The sequence below is a fragment of the Chrysemys picta genome, chromosome 9 (assembly GCF_011386835.1).
Source record: "Chrysemys picta bellii isolate R12L10 chromosome 9, ASM1138683v2, whole genome shotgun sequence".
NCBI classification, from domain to species: Eukaryota; Metazoa; Chordata; order Testudines; family Emydidae; genus Chrysemys; species Chrysemys picta.
In genome coordinates, this window is record NC_088799.1 from 61,523,637 (window position 1) to 61,545,222 (window position 21,586).

The following is a 21,586-nucleotide window of genomic DNA, read 5'->3' on the forward strand; positions in this document are numbered from 1 at the left end:
TCCCCGCCTCAGGTGCCAAAATGTTGTGGCTGGCCCTGGATGGTGAGGCCCAGGCTTGCCTGCAGGGTCCCCCTGAGAACTGGCCTCTGGGGCCCGGCAGCAACATCCCTCAGCTTGGGCCTCTCCCTCTTCAAGGCGACTTCCAGTTTGTAGAGCTTTGTTGGGAAAACTTCCCCTGCCCAGACCAGCTGGGTTAGCCCTGCAGCTCCCTAGGTGAGATCAGTCACCACATGGCGAGCTCTGTTCTGGCTGCGAGTGTGTCTGAGCACTGGGGTGGGAGACTAACACTAAGATCTTAGTAGAGTTTTGTAACCTGCACCCTGAGCCCTGCACCGCTTTGTGGGGAGGGGAAATCCTGGTACCAAAAGCAGCCTAACTCCTGCCAACAGAGATCAGCCCCTCTGCAGTGACTGAGGAACCCAGAGCCACCTCTGAACCTGAGGCTCATTCGCTGAGTTGTGAGTCACCATCCTTCAGTTAGATAGACTGTTTGGGAGACCCCCACACCTCGAACTTTGTCCTCAAGCCAGGGGTGAGGGTTTGGGGATTTTGTTATCTGCTACCTATTAAACCTGTGGAGGGACTCACTATCTTATCCCACCTGAATCTATTGTGCTGTACTGAACCCAGTCAGCCATGTTGCTAACTGCTACACATGTAAGGGGACTGTTGGCCCCTTACTAAAACGCAGTGGGGATGTTTTGGCTAGCTGCCAGTACCAAAAGGAAGGGGTAGGGATGATGGGAAATCAGGACCCTGAGACTGACAGTCCCCAAGAACAATGGGGAGAGGCCAATGCTCCAGGTCAGCCTGATTGACAGGGCAGGCAGGCCAATGAGGGAGTCAGGAGGTCGGGGGGGGGGGGAGCAGGGTCCCATCCTCTGTGGGAGCTGGAATTGCCTGGATCAGGCAGAGTGGGACCAAGCTAGGGAGAGAGCAGGGTCCCGAGCTGAGCTGAGGAGCAGAGCTGTGCCAGCCAGAGAGAGTCAGAGAAGCAGCCCATGAAGCAGGTCAGTGCTGGGAGCAGAGTCACAGAAGCAGCCTGCAGAGCAGACCTGTGCTGGAAGCAGAGCTGTAGCAACCAGAGCCAGAGGGGCCAGAGAAGCAGCCCAGGGAGCTGGGGGCAGAGCAGCAGCCGTGCTGAGGCAGAGTGGAGCTGGAGCTGAGGCAGAGTGGCACGGGCCCAGCGCAGGGAGACACCCCAGCCAAGACGCCTGGCAGGCCAGACTTGGAGGGGGATCGTAACCCTGACGGGGGGGCTGACACTGGGAAGAAGGGTCCTGCCACCTGGAGCCTGAAGGCATGTGGCCGCCACCAGAGCAAGTGTCCAACCTTCAGCATCCCTGCAGCACAGCTAGGGCCTGAGAAGGGGCCTGAGACGTGTGAGGAACAGAATGAACTTCCCTTACATTCCAGAGACGCTGGTTGTGATGTTCCCATGCTGCAAAGCGAGGTGATGTGTTTTCCTTTAACCTTTCCTATTTTTTCCTTTTTTTTAATTAATTGCTGTTTAATAAATTGTATTTGCTTTGAACTGTATGTAATGATCAGTGGGTCAAGGAAGTGTCCAGTGCGGAGAGAGCACCCTGGGGTGGGGACACCCTAGCCCAGCCTTGTTGGGATTACGAGGACTCTGCCACACAGGAGAGTGGAAGGGGAGCCCTCAAGGTCAGGCAGGCCTCTGAGTAAAGGAAGTGGGAGCAAGGACTCAGATCCTTTCACTAGCCCATTTCACCAGGGTAGTGTATAAGCCAGAAGAGTTCCCCACAATAGTGGTACCATTCCCCGGCTTACACACAGAAGATTCATGGCTACAGGCCATCAAGGGCCCCTACAAAGTGAATGTGTCAGCGCAACACTAATGGTACGTTTGCTATATCAGGTCATGTGACTGGGGAACTTCACAGGTATTATCAGCGTGGGCACCTGAGAGTACTGTTTTACCCGGTTATATTTATCTCCCGTTTAATATAATGACTGTGTTGAATATATTGTGTGTGTTGGTTATTTCTTGGGAGTCTTCAACTATCCAGCAAGTAAAGTGGGGGTTACCCTGTGGTCAGAATTTTCCTCCTCAGCTGCCCTGGTGATGCTGCCAGGAAGGAGCAAGTGGGGTGGAGGTACTGCCACATAAATTCGTATGGGAAGAAAATAAGGAAGTTACCCTTTACGGAGAGGGACGCAGGATCCAGAAGAACCCATAAGGAGACTGGCACTAAAGGAGGTAATTCAGTGGATAGCGGGTGCTACAATGGCCCTCCAATCCCTCAATCAGGTGAGTCCCTGGGAGCTTCAACACATGACTGGAGTCATACTAAGTGACTCCATTGCTAGGCAACCTCTCCCCTGCTAAGCAAGGTCCTCTGGGAAGGGACCAGAAGGGACCTTTTGTCTGGAGTGATTACATTCCAGTGGTCAGACACTTAAGCTAACACCCCTCCATCACTAACCCTTTGCCACCCACCTCTGGATTCCAGTCCAACAGGAAGGCACACAAACAATGCAGAAGGCAAAGGGGCTGCACATTTGAAATGGAGGTTGCAGTTTAGTAAAGATACATACAGAGAATTCATACTCTCATCCAAGTTTCATGGATTGTCCAAGCAGATTCCCCAAGTGTTCACATGTGGGCACAAGGAACTGTACATGGTGCTCTCCTGTGCCCCTCACAAACCCATGCAGTCTTTGGCCCAGTGGTTTCTTACCCCTTGAGCCCAGCCATCACTAACCATGCAACACAAAAGGACAGTGATGTGACATGCCTGCCTTGCTTTGTGATTGTTCCACCCCAGGTGTCAGGATCCCAACAAGGGCAGTTGGGGCCAAAGGTCAGACCAGGGGCAAACCTGATTCTGGGAGTAGCAGAGGAGTTCATAATCAGGGTCGATGCCAAGGTCCAAGTCAGGGTCTGGGTCAGGAGGCAAGGTCCTAATCAAGCAAAAGTCAAAGCCAGGAGTTCAAGAGCAGGCATAGTCATGGCTGCTACAGGATAGCCACACAGTTGCCCAGACTCTTCCTGGAATACCCTTGGAGTTTATATAGGGAGGGGAGCCAGCCAGGAGGCTGCTGCCTGTCAGATCCCTTGAAGTGGGACTTCCCCTTGTTAGTGTCCACAGCAGATCATAAGCAGTGGAGCACAAGCTAGTAATAGCTGCCTCTGCATGGCAGTCTGGTGATGTCAGCTGCCTAGCAGTTCTTCAGGCCTGGGTTCTAGACCTGTAGGACCTTACATTACACCCTGACCCAGGAGGTGCCAGCCTGGGTTTGTTTGGATGGACTGCATAGAAGGCTGCCATGAGATCAGGTGCATGGACTTGGGACACAGGCTCCCATGATTACTCTTCTGGGCCATAGCCCTCCCAGTCAACAAGGTACAAGAGGGAGCTGCATCTGATTTTTGAGTCCAGTATCTCATGGACCTCATACTCATCCTTGGCTCCACACCAGAAGAGGCAATGGTTGAGCCCAGTGAGCAAAGGGGCCATTGATGTAGGGTTTTAGCAAGGGTACGTGAAAAACTGGGTATATTTTGAGGGATCTGTTTAACCAAAGCTTTCTGGTCACTGGGTTGATTACCTGGCTGATGGAATACAGCCAAGGTATCGGTAGTCCAGTTTACAACACAGCCAGTTGGTGTAAAGGTTTTGGGCTGAAAGCCACACTTTTTGCCAGATGGTGAATGCCAGGACTTCCTGGCACCAGCAATGGGCACACTGTATGTAGTCCTCCTTGTCCTTATCCAAATGAGGCTTGAGTTCTTCTTGGACTTCATGGATCTGCTGCACCCAATTAGCAGCCATGGGATTGGTGGAGATGACAGGTATGGCCAGGTGCAAGCCACAGGTTGCATAGAACAGACTCTGCCCAGTGACAACGTGGTTGGTGTTGTAAGCAAACTCTGCTTGGGGTAGGAGGCTCGACCAGTTGTCTTGGTGGAAATTCTTGAAGCACCACAAGTGTTGTTGTAACACTTGATTTGCTCGTTCCGACCGACCATCAGTTTGTGGGTGATGTGCGATGGATGTGTAAGTGCAGACCCCAAACAATTGTAGGGGTTCATGCCAAAACTGCAACACAAACTGTGGACCCCAATCAGTTGTGACTTGCTGTGGGAGTCCATGGAGATGGGTGACATGAGTCACCAGGAGCTGGGCCGTTTCTTCCGCACAGGGCAGGTGCGCAGCGGGGACGAATTGGGCCATTTTTGTCAGCTGGTCAACCACAGTGAGGACTAGAATGTGCCCGTTAGAGATGGGAAGCTTGGGTATGGAGTCTAGGGTAATGGCCATTCAGGGTCTAGATGGGGTTTTGGAAGGCATTAGGGTGCTCAGGGGTTTCGAGTGCAGTCTATTGGTGTAGGTGCATGTCTTAAAGGAATCAGCATATGAGTGCATGTTTGTGCGTATTCGGGGCCACCAGAAGGCGCAGATGGCCAAACAGGTGCCCAGATGGCTTGCTAATGGTGAGTCATGACAGAGCTGTAGTATCTCTAACTGGGGGGTCCTGGCAGACCATACAAGGGGCCTTTGACACAGAGCAAACTATTCTGGACCTCCAGATAGTGGCATCACTCTTTAAAGGCCACTTTGATGTCTAGAAGCTCCTTATTTAGAATTTCATAATTCTGTTCAGCTGGAGTGAACGTCTGTGAATAGTAGGCACAAGGGTGGAGGCGCTGTTGAGAACCATGCCTTTGAGAGAATATGGCCCCAATTGCCACATTGGAGGCATCGGTCTCGACAATGAAAGGTTGTGCTGGGTCAAGATGGACCAGGATTTGGGCACTGGTAAAGGTCATCTTGAGCTGGTTGAATGTTTATTAGGCCTCCGGAGACCAGATGAAGGTGGTGTTTTTGCAGAGAAGCTCTGTAAATGGGGTGATTTGGCCTGACAACCCTGAGATGAAGTGTCTATAAAAATAGCAAACCCCAGGAAGCATTGCAGCTCCTTGATGTTTTGGGGGGACACCGAGGTCAGTATCGTTTCCACCTTCTTGGGGTCCATTCAGAGGCCATCAGGGGACAGGATATAGCCCAGGAACACCATGGACACTGGTCAAAGCTGTACTTTTCCAGCTTTGCATACAGGGCATGTTGACAGAGCCATTCCAAGACCAACCGGACATGCTGGGTATGTTGTTTGGGATCTTCAGAAAAGATGAGGATATTACAGGTAGACTGTGCTGGTCTAGGATGCCATGGAAGACCTCATTCACAAAGTGCTGGAATGTTGCCAGCTCTGATTCTATCTTCGCCAAATATGGCCAAACAACAGATATGGCCAAACGACACCCTGGCACCTTGCTGCAGCTCAATTGGGCAGTCATAATCACGGTGTGATGATAGGGTGTCAGCATTCTTCTTTTTGAAGGTATCACTGTACTCGCTGTACTGGAGGGAGAAGTGCTGGAGTCAAGTCTAGTGACTGTCCCACCTGACCCATGGCCAGGACCGCGGGGGCGTGTCTTGGTTCTCGGGTTCATCAGACAGTGCGGGTAGGCAGACTTGCTGGCAGAACTTGGAGCAGAAGCTAGCCTCGTGCTCATGCCAAAGGATGTGTGGATCATGAGTCACCAGCCATGAAATGCCAACGATTTTGGGGAAGTGTGGTGAGCAGATCATTCCAAACTGAATGACCTCCTGATGGTCCTGAACAGCAACTCCCAGAGGCACTGTCTCCAGTGTCACTGGCACTGGTGAGTGTGAGAAGTGCCTCTGCCCACTCCAGCAAAGGGCAGCCCACAGCCCAGCCGTGACCAGCCCACCAGCTGCAGGCTCTCTCAGTCTCTCCCCTCCCCCAGGTCCAAGCTCTGAGCAGCTCCATGCTGCCTGAGGGTTCATGGCCCTGACACTAGACGCTGGCAGAGCTGACCGATCCAGCCAGTTCCACAGAGGGATGGCCAGATAGCTGACAGGAGAGAGCTATCTATAGTCTCCATTAGGTTGGGGACAATCTTTGGTTGAACCAGAATACCAGGGCTTGGGCCGTATCAGCATCTATGAAGTTGTCCGCTGCCCCAGAATCCACTGGTGCCCACTCTGGGGCAATTCAGCAAGGCTCCCTGGAACACGGAGTCAGACCTGGACTTGAAGGTGCAGGAAGTGCTCACCATACCTGGCATGCCTTGGTGAGGAGTAGGGGGGCATTATCTTGGGGCTCACCCAGGCCAACCTCCTGTACTGGGCCTGGGCCTGGGCCTGGTGATTTCCTGTGCTAGAACTCAGGATGGCTGTTGGCAAGAGTATGGCCGGACCCTCCACAGTAGAAACACAGCCCACGGAAGTGGCAGCAGTCTTTCCTTGGGGTCACATGGTGGCGGGCTCTATCCAGCTATATGGGTTTGGGGTTCTGGGTTGAAGACAAGTATTGAGGGGCACCGGCCAGGTGGTAACACAGACCCCTTACTTTCCTCACATTGTTAACTGAGCCTATTGTCAAATGCATATGACAAGGTAGACAAAGGCATCTATGTTGGTCAGGGCCTCCACACGAACTTAATCTCCTTGTGTAGTCCTCACTGGAACTGGTAGAGCTGGGCTGCTTCATTGCATTGTGTTGGAGACTAGTCACTAAAAGTAGGCAGCGTAAGAGGAGATCCACACCTCAGATGCCAACTTCCATTTTTCTGGGTGGGTGCTCCACCTCTGCCCCAGCCTTGCTCCGCCTCTTCCCACTCCTACTCCACCCCTTCTCCCCCGCACCTTCTGCCCACTGCCAAACAACTGATTGGCAAGGCCCTCCGAACAGCTGATTGGCGGGTGGCTGGTGGGTGCAGAGCACCCATTACTTTTTTTCCATGGGTGCTCCAGCCCCACACAGTTTCCTGGGACACTTTCTGGATTGCCCCTGGGATTTATATAGGGCAGGCAGCCAGTCAGGAGCTATGCTGCCTGTCAGACCCCTTGAGGTGGGATTTCCCATGTCTGTGTCCACAGCAGTGGAGCGCAAATTGGTTACAGCTGCTACTGAGTGTCTGCTGCCTGGCAGCTCTGCAGGCCTGGTTGCTACTAGACCTTACCCCAGCTGCCCCACTCTTGGCATGGACGAGACCACTATAGCACGGGAGTCCTGAGGGCAGGATGACTGCAAGGCAGGACACGTGCTCTGAATCACTGCCCCGTCCATGCACAGTGGCCCTACAGGAGTGCATGCAGGAGGCACTCCATCTGTGCAAGGAACAGAGTCGCACACTGGGGATGGCCAAAGCGGCGCTGTGCAGAACATGGGGGGGATTATCTGCATTCATGTCTATGAATGTTCTATAGCTGTGAAGCAGGTGGTTATTGTTTCACTGGCTGAAAGGTGACTAAGGTTAAACCCTGCAAAAACCCAAGCAATGGTTGTGGACAGAATTCAACTGCCTGGTGCTCACGTGGACAATACCAGGAGTCCACTGCATGAAGGCTACCTCCAGCCCTTCTGGAGAAATGTATAAACCAATCTGGAGCTGGTTCAGGGGAGGCTCCCCACAGAGGGATCTGTGCAGCCACTGGGGGGGAATGCACTGGTCATGAATATCTGTAGCACTGTCTGCTGAGAAGGCACGGAAAGAATCCTCTGGCTGTGTCCGGGCACATGGGCAGTGCCCTCCCTGGCATACAGGACACCGGGTTCCATGGCAGGGAGACCGTTCTCAAGCTACTTCCTTCTTCCTCCCCCAGCACCAGCTGCCCTGGAGCAGCAATTGCCGTAAGTGCAACTCATGTGACGCCACAGCTTCCTGTGCATTTCCGTGTCTGCTTCGGCTGCGGGTGCAGTAAGTGACACGCCGGGTGCTGTGCTCCGCGGCTCAGGCTTCCCCTTGCTTGTCTTGTTCCAGCCTTTCTGGAGAGAGCGCCATGCTGCGCCGCAAGCCATCCAATGCCAGCGACAAGGAGCAGGCGCAGAAGAAGAAGGTGAGTGTGAGAAGTGCCTCTGCCCACTCCAGCAAAGGGCAGCCCACAGCCCAGCCGTGACCAGCCCACCAGCTGCAGGCTCTCTCAGTCTCTCCCCTCCCCCAGGTCCAAGCTCTGAGCAGCTCCATGCTGCCTGAGGGTTCATGGCCCTGACACTAGACGCTGGCAGAGCTGACCGATCCAGCCAGTTCCACAGAGGGATGGTCTCTCATCAGACCCTGCTGGGGTGGACGGCGCCAGCCTGCGCCCCACAGAAGGACTGTGCTGAGAGCAGACCCCCCCGTGATGGTGGGTGGGAGGGTGACTAGTCTGAACAAAGACCCTCTGCCATGTCTGGGGCTGGCAGTGAATTGTGGAGCTACAGGAATTAGAAATGGCAAAGTCCTCTCAGCCTTTGGTCCCACTCATCCCACTCCCTGGGTGCTGCAGGAATGTCTCCAGGGTTTGGTCCAGGCTCGACTGCTTAGTGGTAAGCCATGACCCCCATCACCTCTCTGGGGGAACGACACTATTCCAGTGCAAGCAAAATGTTCCTGATATTCAGCCTACATTTCCTCTGCTTGTGTCTCCCCATTGCATCTACTTAGCTGCTCTCCACGCATCTCCCTAGATCCCCCTCTCCCACCCTTCCCTTCCCCCTCAGGTAGCACTCGGCTGCACTGCTAGTCTCCTTGGCCACTGCTCCTGGTTTCGCAACCCCACCTGATCAGTGGGGTTGCTCTTCTCTGAGCTCGCTCTCATTTGCCAAGACCTGTATGGGGCTGAAGAGCTCAGAACTGACAACGGTGCAGGGTGAAAATCCAATGCTTGGCTTCTTGCTCCAGGGGCCAGTGACCTGGCATTGGGATCCCATGGTGACAGTGAGGGAGGAGGATGAATCCTGCTGCTGGGGCCCTGGGTTGTGGAGTTTGCCTTCGCTTGCTGGTCGGAGGTGGCCCCAGGCACCAGATGAGCTAGGAGGGTGAATCATATGAGTTGGAGCTGGGAGTTAGCAGATCCCAGCACTAGTGCATTGCGCTGTAGGCACTGCCACATTTCAAGGCTGGGGGGCCAACTTCAGCTGCCTAATGTCACTGAAGTCCATGAAGATCCCCTGGGTTTGCACTGATGTGAGTGAGAGCAGAGTCCAGTCTTGGAACGATCCTGGCACGAGTGCATTGGAATGTGGCTCCTGCCCAGCGCTGAGTGCAGGGGTGTGAAAACCCCTGCTTGTGCATTTGTGGGTGGGGGGGATGGCACTTGTCATTTCCTTCCTGTGAGGGTGCTGAAGGGCTGGGCTGCGTCTGCAGAGAGCAGTATCTGGTCCGCTCTCAGGCTGGTGAGAAACTTTTGCAGAAACATCACCAGGGTTTTAGCTCATGGATCAAAGCCCTTCAAGGTGTTTGTGGTGCAGGCAATTCTAGGCTGAGCTGATCACGTGCTGCTAACCACTTCCTCTGGCAGCCTGCAAGGACTGGCTCCAGTGAGTGCTCAACACCAGCTAGCACGGAGCAACCTTAGGCAGGAGGAGGCTGAAGGAGACAGGGCTCCTGGGTTTGGCCATTGGTACCCCTTCCCCAACACTTCAGGGTCAAGCAGCCTGGATCTCCCTGATCCAGCAGAGTCCCATGGGGTGCAGTGGCCATGCTAGGCCAGTCATGAGGACAGGCCAGGGGGCCTGGTGTGCAGCCAGCGCAGGCCTTTCATATTGGCTCCAGGGCCTGCCTAGAGCACACACACAGCACCAGACCCATCTCCATAGGGGCGGCTACAAGCATCGCCACAAGCCATTAGAGTGATACAAAGGATTTTCCCCAGGACATGCCTCCCCAGTGTTGTTCATGACCTACACACAAAGAAGTTAGATAAAGACATCAAATACTCCTGCTGGAAGGGTGCAGTGTAGCACTACTTTTACTCTTAGACACCAGACAGATCACACACGGTAATCAAAACCAGAGAGAAAGAAACCAGGCTGCTCCCTAAGGCAGGAGACACTACTTACCCCACCTTGTTCTACTCTGGCTTTTTCCAGAGTGACTCTGATCACACGCTTCCCTACAGAGTCCGTTAGACTGCAAGCAAGACCAAGAAAACCTCCACTCTAAAAGTGATAGCTTGCAATTCCAACACAGTCCTCAATACGCCACAGCCAACTCCAGGATTAACCTCCCCAGGAACCTGCCCCTGATTAACTTCCCCAGGGACCTGTCCCCTATCTAATCTCCCCAGACACACTGCCCCCGACTGCACTTCCCAGGAACCCCAAACCCCGACTAACCTCCCCAGAAACCCACCCCCAATTAACTTCCTCAGGAACCTGTCCCCTATCTAACCTCCACAGGAACCTTGCCCTGATAAACTTCTCCAGGAACCCAGCACATATATAATCGCCCCAGGAACCCATCACCTAAGTAACCTCCCCAGGAGCCCCACCTGTATCTAATCTCCCCAGGAACCCTGCCCCCGACTATGGTTCCCAGGAACCCCAAACCCCAACCAACCTCCCCAAGAACCCCACCCCCACCAAGGTGTAATCTCCCTCAGTCTCCCTCCTACTCCCCATGCCTCTGATTCCAATTTCTTAACGCACTCCCCCTTCCTGGCTGCCGTCACAGGCTCATTCCTGGCACCTCCATATTTTTATGTCTCCTGCCTGGGCCTCGTTGAGGGTCTACCTTCTTCTCTGAGGCAGCCTGGCTTCAGCTCTATTGGAAACAATGAGGGATAGTGGCCATCTTTACTAGGGGAAGTCCGGGGCTAGCATTAGGCTGATACATGGTACTGCAGTGTATCCATCTTCCCCAGGCTGCCCTCTTGTTCTTCAGAGTCTCAGCTTTCAATTTAAACAATAGTGCCTCTCTAGCAGTTACGGTTGTGACATAAAACTTGACCTGAACATAACCGGGGAGGGATAGCTCAGTAGTTTGAGCATTGGCCTGCTAAACCCAGGGTTGTGAATTCAATCCTTGAGGGGGTTATTTAGGGATCTGGGACAAAAATCTGTCTGGGGTTTGGTCCTGCTTTGAGCAGGGGGTTGGACTAGATGAGCTCCTGAGGTCCCTTCCAACCCTGATAGTCTATGATTCTATGACTGATGCAGCCATGTCTGCCTGAGTCTGCAGAGAGCCTGAGACAATTGCTCTGAGGTATGATCTGCCCCACTTATTTCAGTGGGTGGTAAGTCAGATGTCAGTGCTGATGTTGTCATTGTCAACACTGAACTATTTCAGTGCCCATGCAAGGAGAGCAGCCTGCACTGAGTGATGGTTCATTTTGGAGGTAGGAGCAGGTGGAGTTGGGAGATACCACCACTTGTTGTTTCCTCCTGCCACAAGGGAGCCCAGCCCAAGGGTCCCATGGAGTGCAGAGAGCTCACATTATCACCTTTCGGTAGCTACTGAGAGCAGCGCCTCATTCTGGCATCGTGAGTGAGTGGGGCTTATTGTATGGGCGGAGCTTGGAAGAGTACCCACTACATCCCCCTCCTCCCCGTAATCCCTGTAGGAGCCTCTCTGTCATCGGCAAAGACTGTAGGAAAACGGCAGCTATCTTGGCTGAGGGGAGCTTTGGCTTTAGTCCCATTGAGAGGAATAGGAGAAGGCGGTCATTTTGGATAAGGGCAACATTTCACAAGTTTGAAGACAACAAATCAGGAGCTAATGAGAACCCAAATCTGTCCTCCCCCAACACTGTGAGAGTGGGCAGCTCTGCAAGGGAGAGGATGAGGAAGAGGAAGCCACTATTCATGTTGACCTCAGCCAGATGAATGTGGGCATCGCCCCACTTTGGAGGTGATATATTGAGGGCAGGCAGTGAGCTCAGGAGTGTCTGTGCAGGGCTAAATGAGGGTTTGGTTTCCACATGGCATGGGAGGTTACAAGCCTCGTGCAATCAGCAGCCCTTGGAAATATCTATCCCCCCACTGCTGTCCTGGCCCAGGAACGACAACCCACCCCTGCAGGTGCTAGACTCCCCTGCTACGTCTGGGGCACTCTGCGGAGAGTCTGTCCCTCCAGTCTGACACAGCAGGCCCTTGCAACAGCCCTGCACAGAGTGAATGAGACATTGGGAAGTACCACATCCTTCCTCCTCTCACCATGGAAACAGGCCCTCTCTGGGGAAGGCAGGGCAGGCTGAGGCAGCATCATAGCAGCAGGCCTCGCTGGGCATCCCCTCCCCTCTCACTGCCCCACCCTCCACTCTCACTTCCCCTCCTCTCAGGGGCCTAGGCTCTTAGTCCTCCGGCCCTACTTTCCTTCTCTAGCTGTTGGCACCCTGCGTTCCATCACCCTCGCCGAGCCTCTTACTGACGCTAGTCAGTCACTTTCCATTTCCCCATTGCTACTGGCATTGAAACTCCTGCCTGACCCCCCTTTACTTCCAGTGAGCGCCATCCCCTGCCAAGGCTTTCTCCAGCTGCTCTTCCAGGCACTTGGCATTCCCAGCACCTGCCCCCTCCGCTTCACTCCCGGACGGGTGGCCTAGCGCCAGCCCCGCGTGTCCCCTAGCGTCAGCCCCATGTGTCCCCACTGCCTCATTGATAGACGGGTCGCCTAGCGCCAGCCCCTCGTATCCCCTCCAACTCACCGACAGACAGGTCGCCTGGCACCAGCCCTGCATGTCCCCTCCGACTCACTAACAGACTCATTGACAGGTAATCTACTGCTGGCCCCCCGCGCATCCCCTCCAACTCAGCGATAGATGGGTCGCCTAACACTGGCCCTGTGCATGTCCTCTCTGACTTACCGACAGATGGGCTGCCTAACTCAGGGTCTATACGTGTCTACTCTGCCTCACTGACAGACACCATCTCCTAGCGCTGTCCTCCTATGTGTCCGCTCCAACTCATTGACAGACACCACCCTGTAGTGCCAGCCCTGCACACATCCCCTCTAATTCAACAATGGACACTGTCCCCTGGTGCCAGCCCCATGCACGTCCTATCTGACTTGCTGACAGATGCTGATCCGTAATGCCAGCCCCATGCATGTCTCATCTGACTCCCTGACAGATGCTGATCCATAATGCCAGCTCCATGCATGTCCCATCTGACTCCCTGACAGATGCTGACCCCTAGCGCCGACCCCGTGTGTGTCCCCTTTGACTTGCTGACAGATGCGTCACCTGGTGCTGGCCCCGCAAAGTGCCCGGCTTATACAGAGGAGCTGCTCAGCCCAAGAGCCTAGAACTTAAATTCTTGTCACCATAATCAAACTGTAGCCTGACCCAGCCCTACTTACTCACCACATCCCACAAACAAAGCCAGATGAGGCTGCAGGGCCATGAGTTCCCAGGAAGTGTCAGGTGCTGGAGGAAGTGCACTCAAAGGAAAATACAGCTACTCACTGCACTGGTTTTCATAGAATCATAGAATATTAGGGTTGGAAGAGACCTCAGGAGGTCATCTACTCTAATCCCCTGCTCAAAGCAGGACCAACACCAACTAAATCATCCCAGCCAGGGATTTGTCAAGATCCTCTAAGGATGGAGATTCCACCACCTCCCTAGGTAACCCATTCCAGTGCTTCACCACCCTCCTAGTGAAATAGTGTTTCCTAATATCCAACCTAGACCTCCCTCACTGCAACTTGAGACCATTGCTTCTTGTTCTGTCATCTGTCACCACTGAGAACAACCTAGTTCCATCCTCTTTGGACCCCCCCCACTTCAGGTAGTTGAAGGCTGCTATCAAATCCCCCCTCACTCTTCTCTTCTGCAGACTAAGTAACCCCTGGTCCCTCAGCCTCTCCTCGTAAGTCATGTGCCCCAGCCCCCTAATAATTTTCGTTGCCCTCCGCTGGACTCTCTCCAATTTGTCCACATCCCTTCTGTAGTGGGGGGGGACCAAAACTGGATGCAATACTCCAGGTGTGGCTCACCAGTGCCGAATAGAGGGGAATAATCACTTCCCTTGATCTGCTGGCAATGCTCCTACTAATACAGCCCAATGTGCTGTTGGCCTTCTTGTCGACAAGGGCACACTGCTAACTCATATCCAGCTTCTCGTCCACTGTAATCCTTAAGTCCTTCTCTGCAGAAATTGCTGCTTAGCCAGTTGATCCCCAAACTGTAGCGGTGCATTGGATTCTTCCTTCCTAAGTGCAGAACTCTGAACTTGTCCTTGGTGAGCCTCATGAGATTTCTTTTGGCCCAGTCCTCCAATTTGTCTAGATCACTATGGACCCTATCCCTACCCTACAGCGTATCTACCTCTCCCCCCAGCTTAGTGTCAGCTGCGAACTTGCTGAGGGTGCAATTCATCCCATCATCCAGATCATTAATAAGGATGTTGAACAAAACCGGCCCCAGGACCGACCCCTGGGGTATTCTGCTTGATACCTGCTGCCAACTAGACATCAAGCTGTTGATCACTACCCATTGAGCCCAACAGTCTAGCCAGCTTTCTATCCACCTTATAGTCCATTCATCCAATCCATACTTCTTTAACTTGCGCGCAAGAATACTGTGGGAGACTATATCAAAAGCTTTGATAAAGTCAAGATATATCACATCCACTACTTTCCCCATATCCACAGAACCAGTTATCTCATCATAGAAGGCAATCAGGTTGGTCAGGCATAACTTGCCCTTGGTGAATCCATGTTGACTGTTCCTGATCACCTTCCTCCCCTCCAAGTGCTTCAAAATGGATTCCTTGAGGACCTGCTCCATGATTTTGCTGGGGACTGAAATGAGGCTGTAGTTCCCCGGGTTCTCTTTCTTCCCTTTTTAAAATATGGGCACTGTATTCGCCTTTTTCCAATCGTCCAGGACCTCTCCCGATTGCCACGAATTTTCAAAGATAATGGCCAATGGCTCTGCAATCACATCAGCCAACTCCCCTGGCACCCTTGGATGCATTAGATCTGGACCCATGGACTTGTGCATGTCCAGCTTTTCTAAATAGTCCTTAACCTGTTCTTTCACCACTGAGGGCTGCTCACCTCCTCTCCATACTGTGTTGTCCAGTGCAGCAATCTGGGAGCTGACCTTGTCTGTGAAGACCGAGGCAAAAAAAGCATTGAGTACTTCAGCTTTTTCCACATCATCTGTCACTATGTTGCCTCCTCCATTCAGTAAGGGTCCCACACTTTCCCTGACCACCTTCTTGTTGCTAACATACCTGTCGAAACCCTTCTTGTTACCCTTCACATCCCTTGCTAGCTGCAACTCCAGTTGTGCCTTGGCCTTCCTGATTACACCCCTGCATGCTCTAGCAATATTTTTATACTCCTCCCTAGTCATCTGTCCAAATTTCCACTTCTTGTAAGCTTCCTTTTTGAGTTTAAGCTCACCAAAGATTTCACTGTTAAGCCAAGCTGGTCGCCTGCCATATTTGCTATTCTTTCTGCACATCGGGATGGTTTGTTCCTGCGCCCTCAATAAGGATTCTTTAAAATTCAGCCAGCTCTCCTGGACTCCTTGCCCACTCATATTAGCCTCCCAGGGGATTCTGCCCATCAGTTTCCTAAGGGAGTCAAAGTCTGCTTTTCTGAAGTCCAGGGTCCGTATTTTGCTACTCTCCTTTCTTCCTTTTGTCAGGATCCTGAACTCAACCATCTCGTGGTCACTTTCTAAAGCTCTGGTTATTTAGTCCAGTGTGTAAAATCCCCCCAAGTGGCACACACAGACTCCTTCCAGCAATGATGGAGAGGCACATTAGCTTGATACTTTTTCTAAAAAGAGGCTGTAAAATAGCCAATGTGGTTGAAATTGTCACCTTCTAGCTTCAGTGTTAAAACCCCATTGAGATGAATGGGGCCATTCCCGCCTCTCAGAGCTCTCATTTAAGGTTATCCACAAACTCCAGGAGACAGCTGTGTGTTAGTGTAACACAGGGATGGTTTTTTTGTGAGCAGATAAACTGGAAATGCTATTTGCTGGTTCCCCCCCCCCCCCCCCCATTAGATGCTTAAATTCTACAGAAATGATGGGCTTGCTCCTAGGTTGCAGGGTAGGCCCAACCGCCATGCACCACCGCTGTCCCCTGCCCATCTGCTTCTCCCCCAATGCTAGTGTTTCGTTTGCCCTTGAGCCTGCAGCTGGGCCCTGGGCTGACAGCTCACTCCCCCTCCTCCCCCAATGCACCCCAGACACTGTTCCCGAACCAGGTGCTGCACAGCTCCATGCAGCCCAGCTTATGGTATTATTTATAGTAATACACCAGATGCTTGACAGTGCTATGTGTGAGCCAGGGATATTTCCACACAACTGGAAATACCATGTCACTGGGCTTCGGACCCAGCTGGAGTTTTTTTTTGGGGCGGGTGTTAAAAGCAAGTCCCTAGCCTTTATGGTTGCGCTGATGGGGCATGTACCCCACACTGTCCCTGAAAGGGTTAATAAAGGCATGAGAGGCCACTTATCTGACTACACCTGGAGGTGGCACAGGCTCACACAGGCAGGAAGGTGAGAGTGGAAAGGGGCTGTGGCAGTAGAGAGTGAGGAACTCTGCAGTCACTCCATGGGGCCAGTGGGGTGACCTTGGGTTCCTCCTCTGAGGGGGCAAATCCTGGCAGGAGGCCAGGAGAGAGAAAGCAGCCCCTGAGAGTAGAGCAGCCCCAGTAGCAGGATTTGGACAACCAGGGAGAGAGCCCTGGGAGGTGCCCTGTGGAGCAACAGTACAGCAAAGAGGGAGACAAGGCCCAGGCTGAGGAGGGCTGAAATTGGTTTGTGTCTCTATGCTTAGTTTGGGATTTTCATTAGGGGACCCAGAGGAAAGCCTTGGGAGTCCTGAGAAGGGATAAACCGTGGTGAAGGTTGTGAGCACCATGCAACCCAGAGTAGGGCCAAAGACCCTTTGGTGAGGAAATTGGACTTTCTGTTACCCTAGAAGGAGAGGACTGAATTGTGACCTGACCGGAGAGTTGAGTGGCAGGAAGAGGCAGATTACCAGAGGACCAGAGCGGCTGTCGGCAGGGGGGCGTTAGGCAGGGAGAGAACTGCTACACAACACCCTGCCATGAGGAGGCACTGTAGTGGTGAGGGGTCTGAAACCCACAGCCTCCAGGCTGTCTTCACTACCTCCCTGGAGGAGCAAAGTACAGAGAGAACTCCTGGGTATGCTGGGTGGGCTGAGCAAACCCAGGGATTACAGCACAGCTGTCAGCTAGGAGGCTCACTATACAGCCAGGATCATCACTCCAGGCTCACCTCCAGCCCCTCATACAAGCTGGCAAAGTCTTATTTTCCGGTACGTACACATTACAGAAGGGAACAAGGACCTTTGCTCACACCTGCCAGGGACTGAAGACTTTTATTGCCAGCTGCCAGGATTGTGGGGCTTTTTGATCGCAGCAGCCAGCCATTGCAGAGGACAGCCTGGCGGCTTGGCTTTCCCAGGTGCTCCCAAGCAGGCAGGATCTCGGAACATCAGGACAGATCAGGCAGCTTTGGGTATTGTTAGATCACCAGTGCAGAGACTGTCCAAGGGGTGAGACCAGCAGGTGCGGGCTTACAGCAACTAATTGACTGACTGTGCTGGCACCACGCAAATCTGTGCTTTGTGATGGCAACCACCCTGTGGCCAGGATTTCCATGGGGTCCCATCAATGCCTGCGGAAGTGACAGCAAGTGGGAGAGCCTTAAGGCAGCAGCTGTTGCGCCAGCCTCTTTGGAAGTGCTTGCATTTGTGACCAGCCCTTTCCCTGTGCTGATTCTGAACAAAATCACTGTGTTCCCCTGCGGACAGCCTTCCATACTGTGTGGTTGTGCAGAGACGTGGCCTGACACCTGAGTCAGCCCAACCCTCCCTTTATGCCCAGGGATGCGCCTTCCCCTACCATTCCCACAGCCTGTTCTGCCAAGTGGGTTCAGTACAGTGCAGGGCACGCGTGCAATGCACTAGAGAACAAACACTCCCTTGGCAATACAGTTTCACTTTGCAGGTATAGCCGTTGCAGTGCTGCCAACCCCACGCGTTCCAAATCATGGGGCAAGACCCCAAAATCCTGAGATAGGCTTAAAAATCCTGAGACTTTTAAAAAATAATAACGTGTGTCTGTGTTTTTCCCCTTCTGGTTTTTGGGCCTTTGGGAATCATGTTTTCAAGCTTTCTCTTTAACCAAGAAGGCTAATGGAGCATATGGGAATAGGGTCATATCCCTTTAAATAGTTTTTGCTCTCTACTGGTGCCGTCTGTGTTCTTGAAACTGCCAGCCACCAGCCAGAGCAGCAGGACGTGTGTAAGGAGGCCTGGCATGGTGTGGCCATTTGGAGCCCACCATGCCCAGCTGGCTCGTTCATATGACCAATGTTGTATAAAGAGCACAACCTGCAGTGACTGGTGGTGAGGATGGGACCCTGATCCAGGAACACAGGACACTAGGGGCTGAGTGACAGTGAAATTGCAGCTACTGTGACTATGAGTGACGGGCTCATGTAGCGGTTAAAGGCTGTTTGGGGAAAATTGACTTGTTTGGGAGCTCAGCAAAGGCCTGGCCCACCTATAATGAGAGATGACGAAACAAGGTGGGGGTTTTACTGAGTGCAATGGGGCCAAAACATATTGCATGCTGCATAGCCTAACAGCTCTGCGTAAGCCTGCAGCCAAAGCAGTGGTTGAGATTCTACAAGATCCCCTGTTCCCCAAAGCCACTGGGTATTGCAGAGCCTCTGCTTTTATTAACAGAATCAAAAGGGGAAGGAAATGATTCCAGATTCCGTGACTGAATTAAGGCCATTAACAGCATTGCTGCTTTGGAGCAAGTTTCAATGATGCATTAAGGGGCTGGCTAGTGTGTGGGATGCACAATGAAGCAATCTGAGAACAGCTATTGACTGAGACTGAATTGACCCTAAAACCTGCAGTAGAAGTTACTGTATCAATGGGCACAGCTACAAGGATGCCAAGGAGCTTCGACAGCCTCATATCATCTGTGCAGCAACTAAAGTGGGGGACAAGGAGGAAGTACAACCTGAAGAGCACCCAGACCCTATTATTTCTTTGTGTGAAAGAGTCTTTCAGTGACTCTTTGGGTCAAGAACAAACCCTACAAAAACTGCAACAAATTGGACTCTGAAGAGAAAATGTGCAGGTCAACACAACAGCCCCGTCCTGAGGGCAATGCCAGAGATTTGAACATTCATCAGTTTGCAGCCTGGAGTCCATTGACAATGTTACAGCATCACTACAACTGTTAAATGTGGAAGACCATAACGGATGGATTTCTTTACAAGTGGAAGGAGTAGGAAATTGAGCTTGGTACAGGGGTCCGCAGTGTCTAATTTTAGAGCAGGATTATTAGAGACAATTTAAAGTGGTGAAGTTGTAGAAAATCTCGGGGCTACTAAAAACACACAGGGAGAAATCCTCATTTTCTGGGCATTATTAAAGTGAAGGTAACAGCTAACTGTAAACAGCATCCGCTAAACTGCAGAGTTAAGAGAGTTGTATGCCTGACAGAGGACAGCCCCTAAGTGCACTCTGACACAATGGACAGAGAGGGTGCTGGTCCCCAGACTACCCCATGGCTTTTCATGAGGCCATAAAGCTTTTGGTATCCAAAGGGGCCCTTCCATACTGTGGTGCATCTTTGCCTGTAAAATCAGCTGGTGACATTTCCCTACGTGAAACAGGAGAAGCGATTTCTCATGTGAGCGAAGATCAGAGGCGACAGAACAGGGGCGGGACGAGGCAGAGCAAGGGCAGGGCCTCAGTGGAGGGGGCGGAGCGGGGCCTCGGGTTGGAGAGGGAGCGCAGCATCCACTGGTGAAAAAAAAGTCAGCACCTGAGGTTCACACTGGCCATTGGAAGTTGCAGGTAGGAATACTGAACTGAACCAGACAGTTGATATGTTCTATATAGCACAAAGTGAAACCTTGCCTGCAACAAATGCCAGGGGACAGCAGGAAAGTGTCTGACATTACAATTGGTAGATGGACTCATGCACAAAAACAGCTGTGTCCAGCTTTCTTTGCTCACAGGGAACAGTATCTCAAGGTTGCCTAATGTGTGGCACCAGAGTGTTATTCCTACAAAGCTCAGGGCCCGTGTATTCCAAGAATTACACGAGGCCATTTGGGACTGGAAAAGAGAGTCTTGGCCAAGAGTGTGTGGTGGCTGGAGATTGATGCACAGAAAGAGGAAATGGCAACATGGTGAGATATCTAAACATGCTCCACTGAATCCTTGGAAGTCATCAGCTATGCCATGGCAGTGACTCCATGTTGACTATGCTGGATCACTTATAGGGCATACGTTTGTGATTGCAGTAAATCACTTCATCTTCTAACCTTAGTTCTTTCTATATTAGGTCGGCTCTTCGATTCTTCTTCTCTATTCCAGCCTGCCTTGAAGCAGTTCCTCGGAAACTCCATTAATCAAATCATTTTGTAGAATGTTCATCCATCTAGTCTCGGGTCTTTCAACCCTTCTCCCACCTCCACTTCTCAGTTTAATACCCTGTTTCCTACAGACAGATGTTCCTAAGGAATAGGGTGATCAAATGGGCACACATAGTCACACCCTACTGCTCAGTTTTCACATGGGAGAAAAAAAATCTCCATAAAGAAACACCTGTAATAATTGATGGAGACCTGAAGTGACACATCATAGACCGATCCTCTGCCTTCTCTGGTAGATGTGACTCTGAGCATGCCCTGGAGTTGACATGTAAACCAGCTCTTGAGCACACATTCTGCAGGACATACTACACCAGTGATGCCTGTTGAAAACACAGAGCTACAACAAAGCCCCAGTAACTTGTGACCGCCCTAGTGTGTAAGGGAACAGGTGTAGGCAGTCTGGCCTAGTGGTCACAGCTGGGCTGCAGTCTACTCATCAGGGATGGGAGTCACCAGGCTGTAGTTGGAGGAATCGCAAGGCCAGGTCAAATAAGAGTCAGGCTCAGAGTCAGGCCAGGGTTGGAGACCAGAGATCAGAGGTGGTACCAGATTAGAATCGAGAGGCAAGAATCGGGGTCGAAGTCTGGCTGGAATCGGAGGTCACTCTAGTGGGGGGCAACAATCCCCAACAGACTAGGCTGTTTTAAGATGATATTTGCACCCCTCCATACCCATGTGTTCCCTTTGTATTATTATTGCTGTGTGAAGAGGAAAAGCCTGAACATCTGGACACATATTCTGTGTCAAGGCGAGCAGAGAGTCGCCCAGAGTCACCTGTCGCCCAGCACTGGGGCTTCAGGAAACCACCACCGACTGCAACCCTTACTAGAGCATTGTGGGAGTTGGGCAGCACTGCCATTGGGCTTTGGGTCTGCTGCCAGAGAAGCTCTCTGGGCACCATCCTACCAGGAGATGATTACCCTACACCGGGTGACAGGATGGTTCCACAGGCTGGGAGAGACCTGTGTGCGGGGCTCTACCCGTCCCCACACAGGATGATTAGCCTGGAGAGGGAGCACACCCTGCCCACACAGTGCCAGGCCACGGATGCTGCAGCTACCCTGGAGCCAGCAACGGATGGGGCTGCTGGAGGGACAGATCCAGATAGCTCCTCCTCTTTGGGCCTGATTCTCCCCTCACATCCTCTGGTTTTACACCACTGACTACAAATATACCCAGGCATGAGAGGGGGCCCAGGGAGTTAGATTACAAACTCCCTGGAGCAGTGTGGGTCCTGCAGGCCCAGCAGCCACTTCATGGCAGCAGCAGGTGGTGAGGAAGGGGCTGGCTAAGGGTCAGAGCCCAGCAAACTGCAGCCTGTTCCAGCCTGGGAACGTGACCCTGGGAATGGGCCGCATGTTTTC

The 21,586-nt window shown here is 52.4% G+C and overlaps 1 protein-coding gene and 1 long non-coding RNA gene across 3 annotated transcripts in view; both read left to right on the plus strand.

The window, feature by feature from the left end:
• Positions 1–21,586, plus strand: part of LOC135973526 (uncharacterized) — a 309,693-nt gene that overhangs the window by 161,794 nt on the left and 126,313 nt on the right. The gene's annotated exons all lie outside the window — the stretch shown is intronic.
• The window catches only part of SASH3 (SAM and SH3 domain containing 3), a 34,343-nt gene continuing 13,999 nt past the window's right edge, over positions 1,243–21,586 (plus strand). For both annotated transcript variants that reach the window (XM_042853366.2, XM_065556331.1), the window contains exons 1-2: positions 1,243–1,453; positions 7,820–7,895. In XM_042853366.2, coding sequence (XP_042709300.2) covers positions 1,395–1,453; positions 7,820–7,895 — 135 coding nt within the window. In that variant the 5' untranslated portion in view covers positions 1,243–1,394. The remainder of the gene's footprint in view (positions 1,454–7,819; positions 7,896–21,586) is intronic.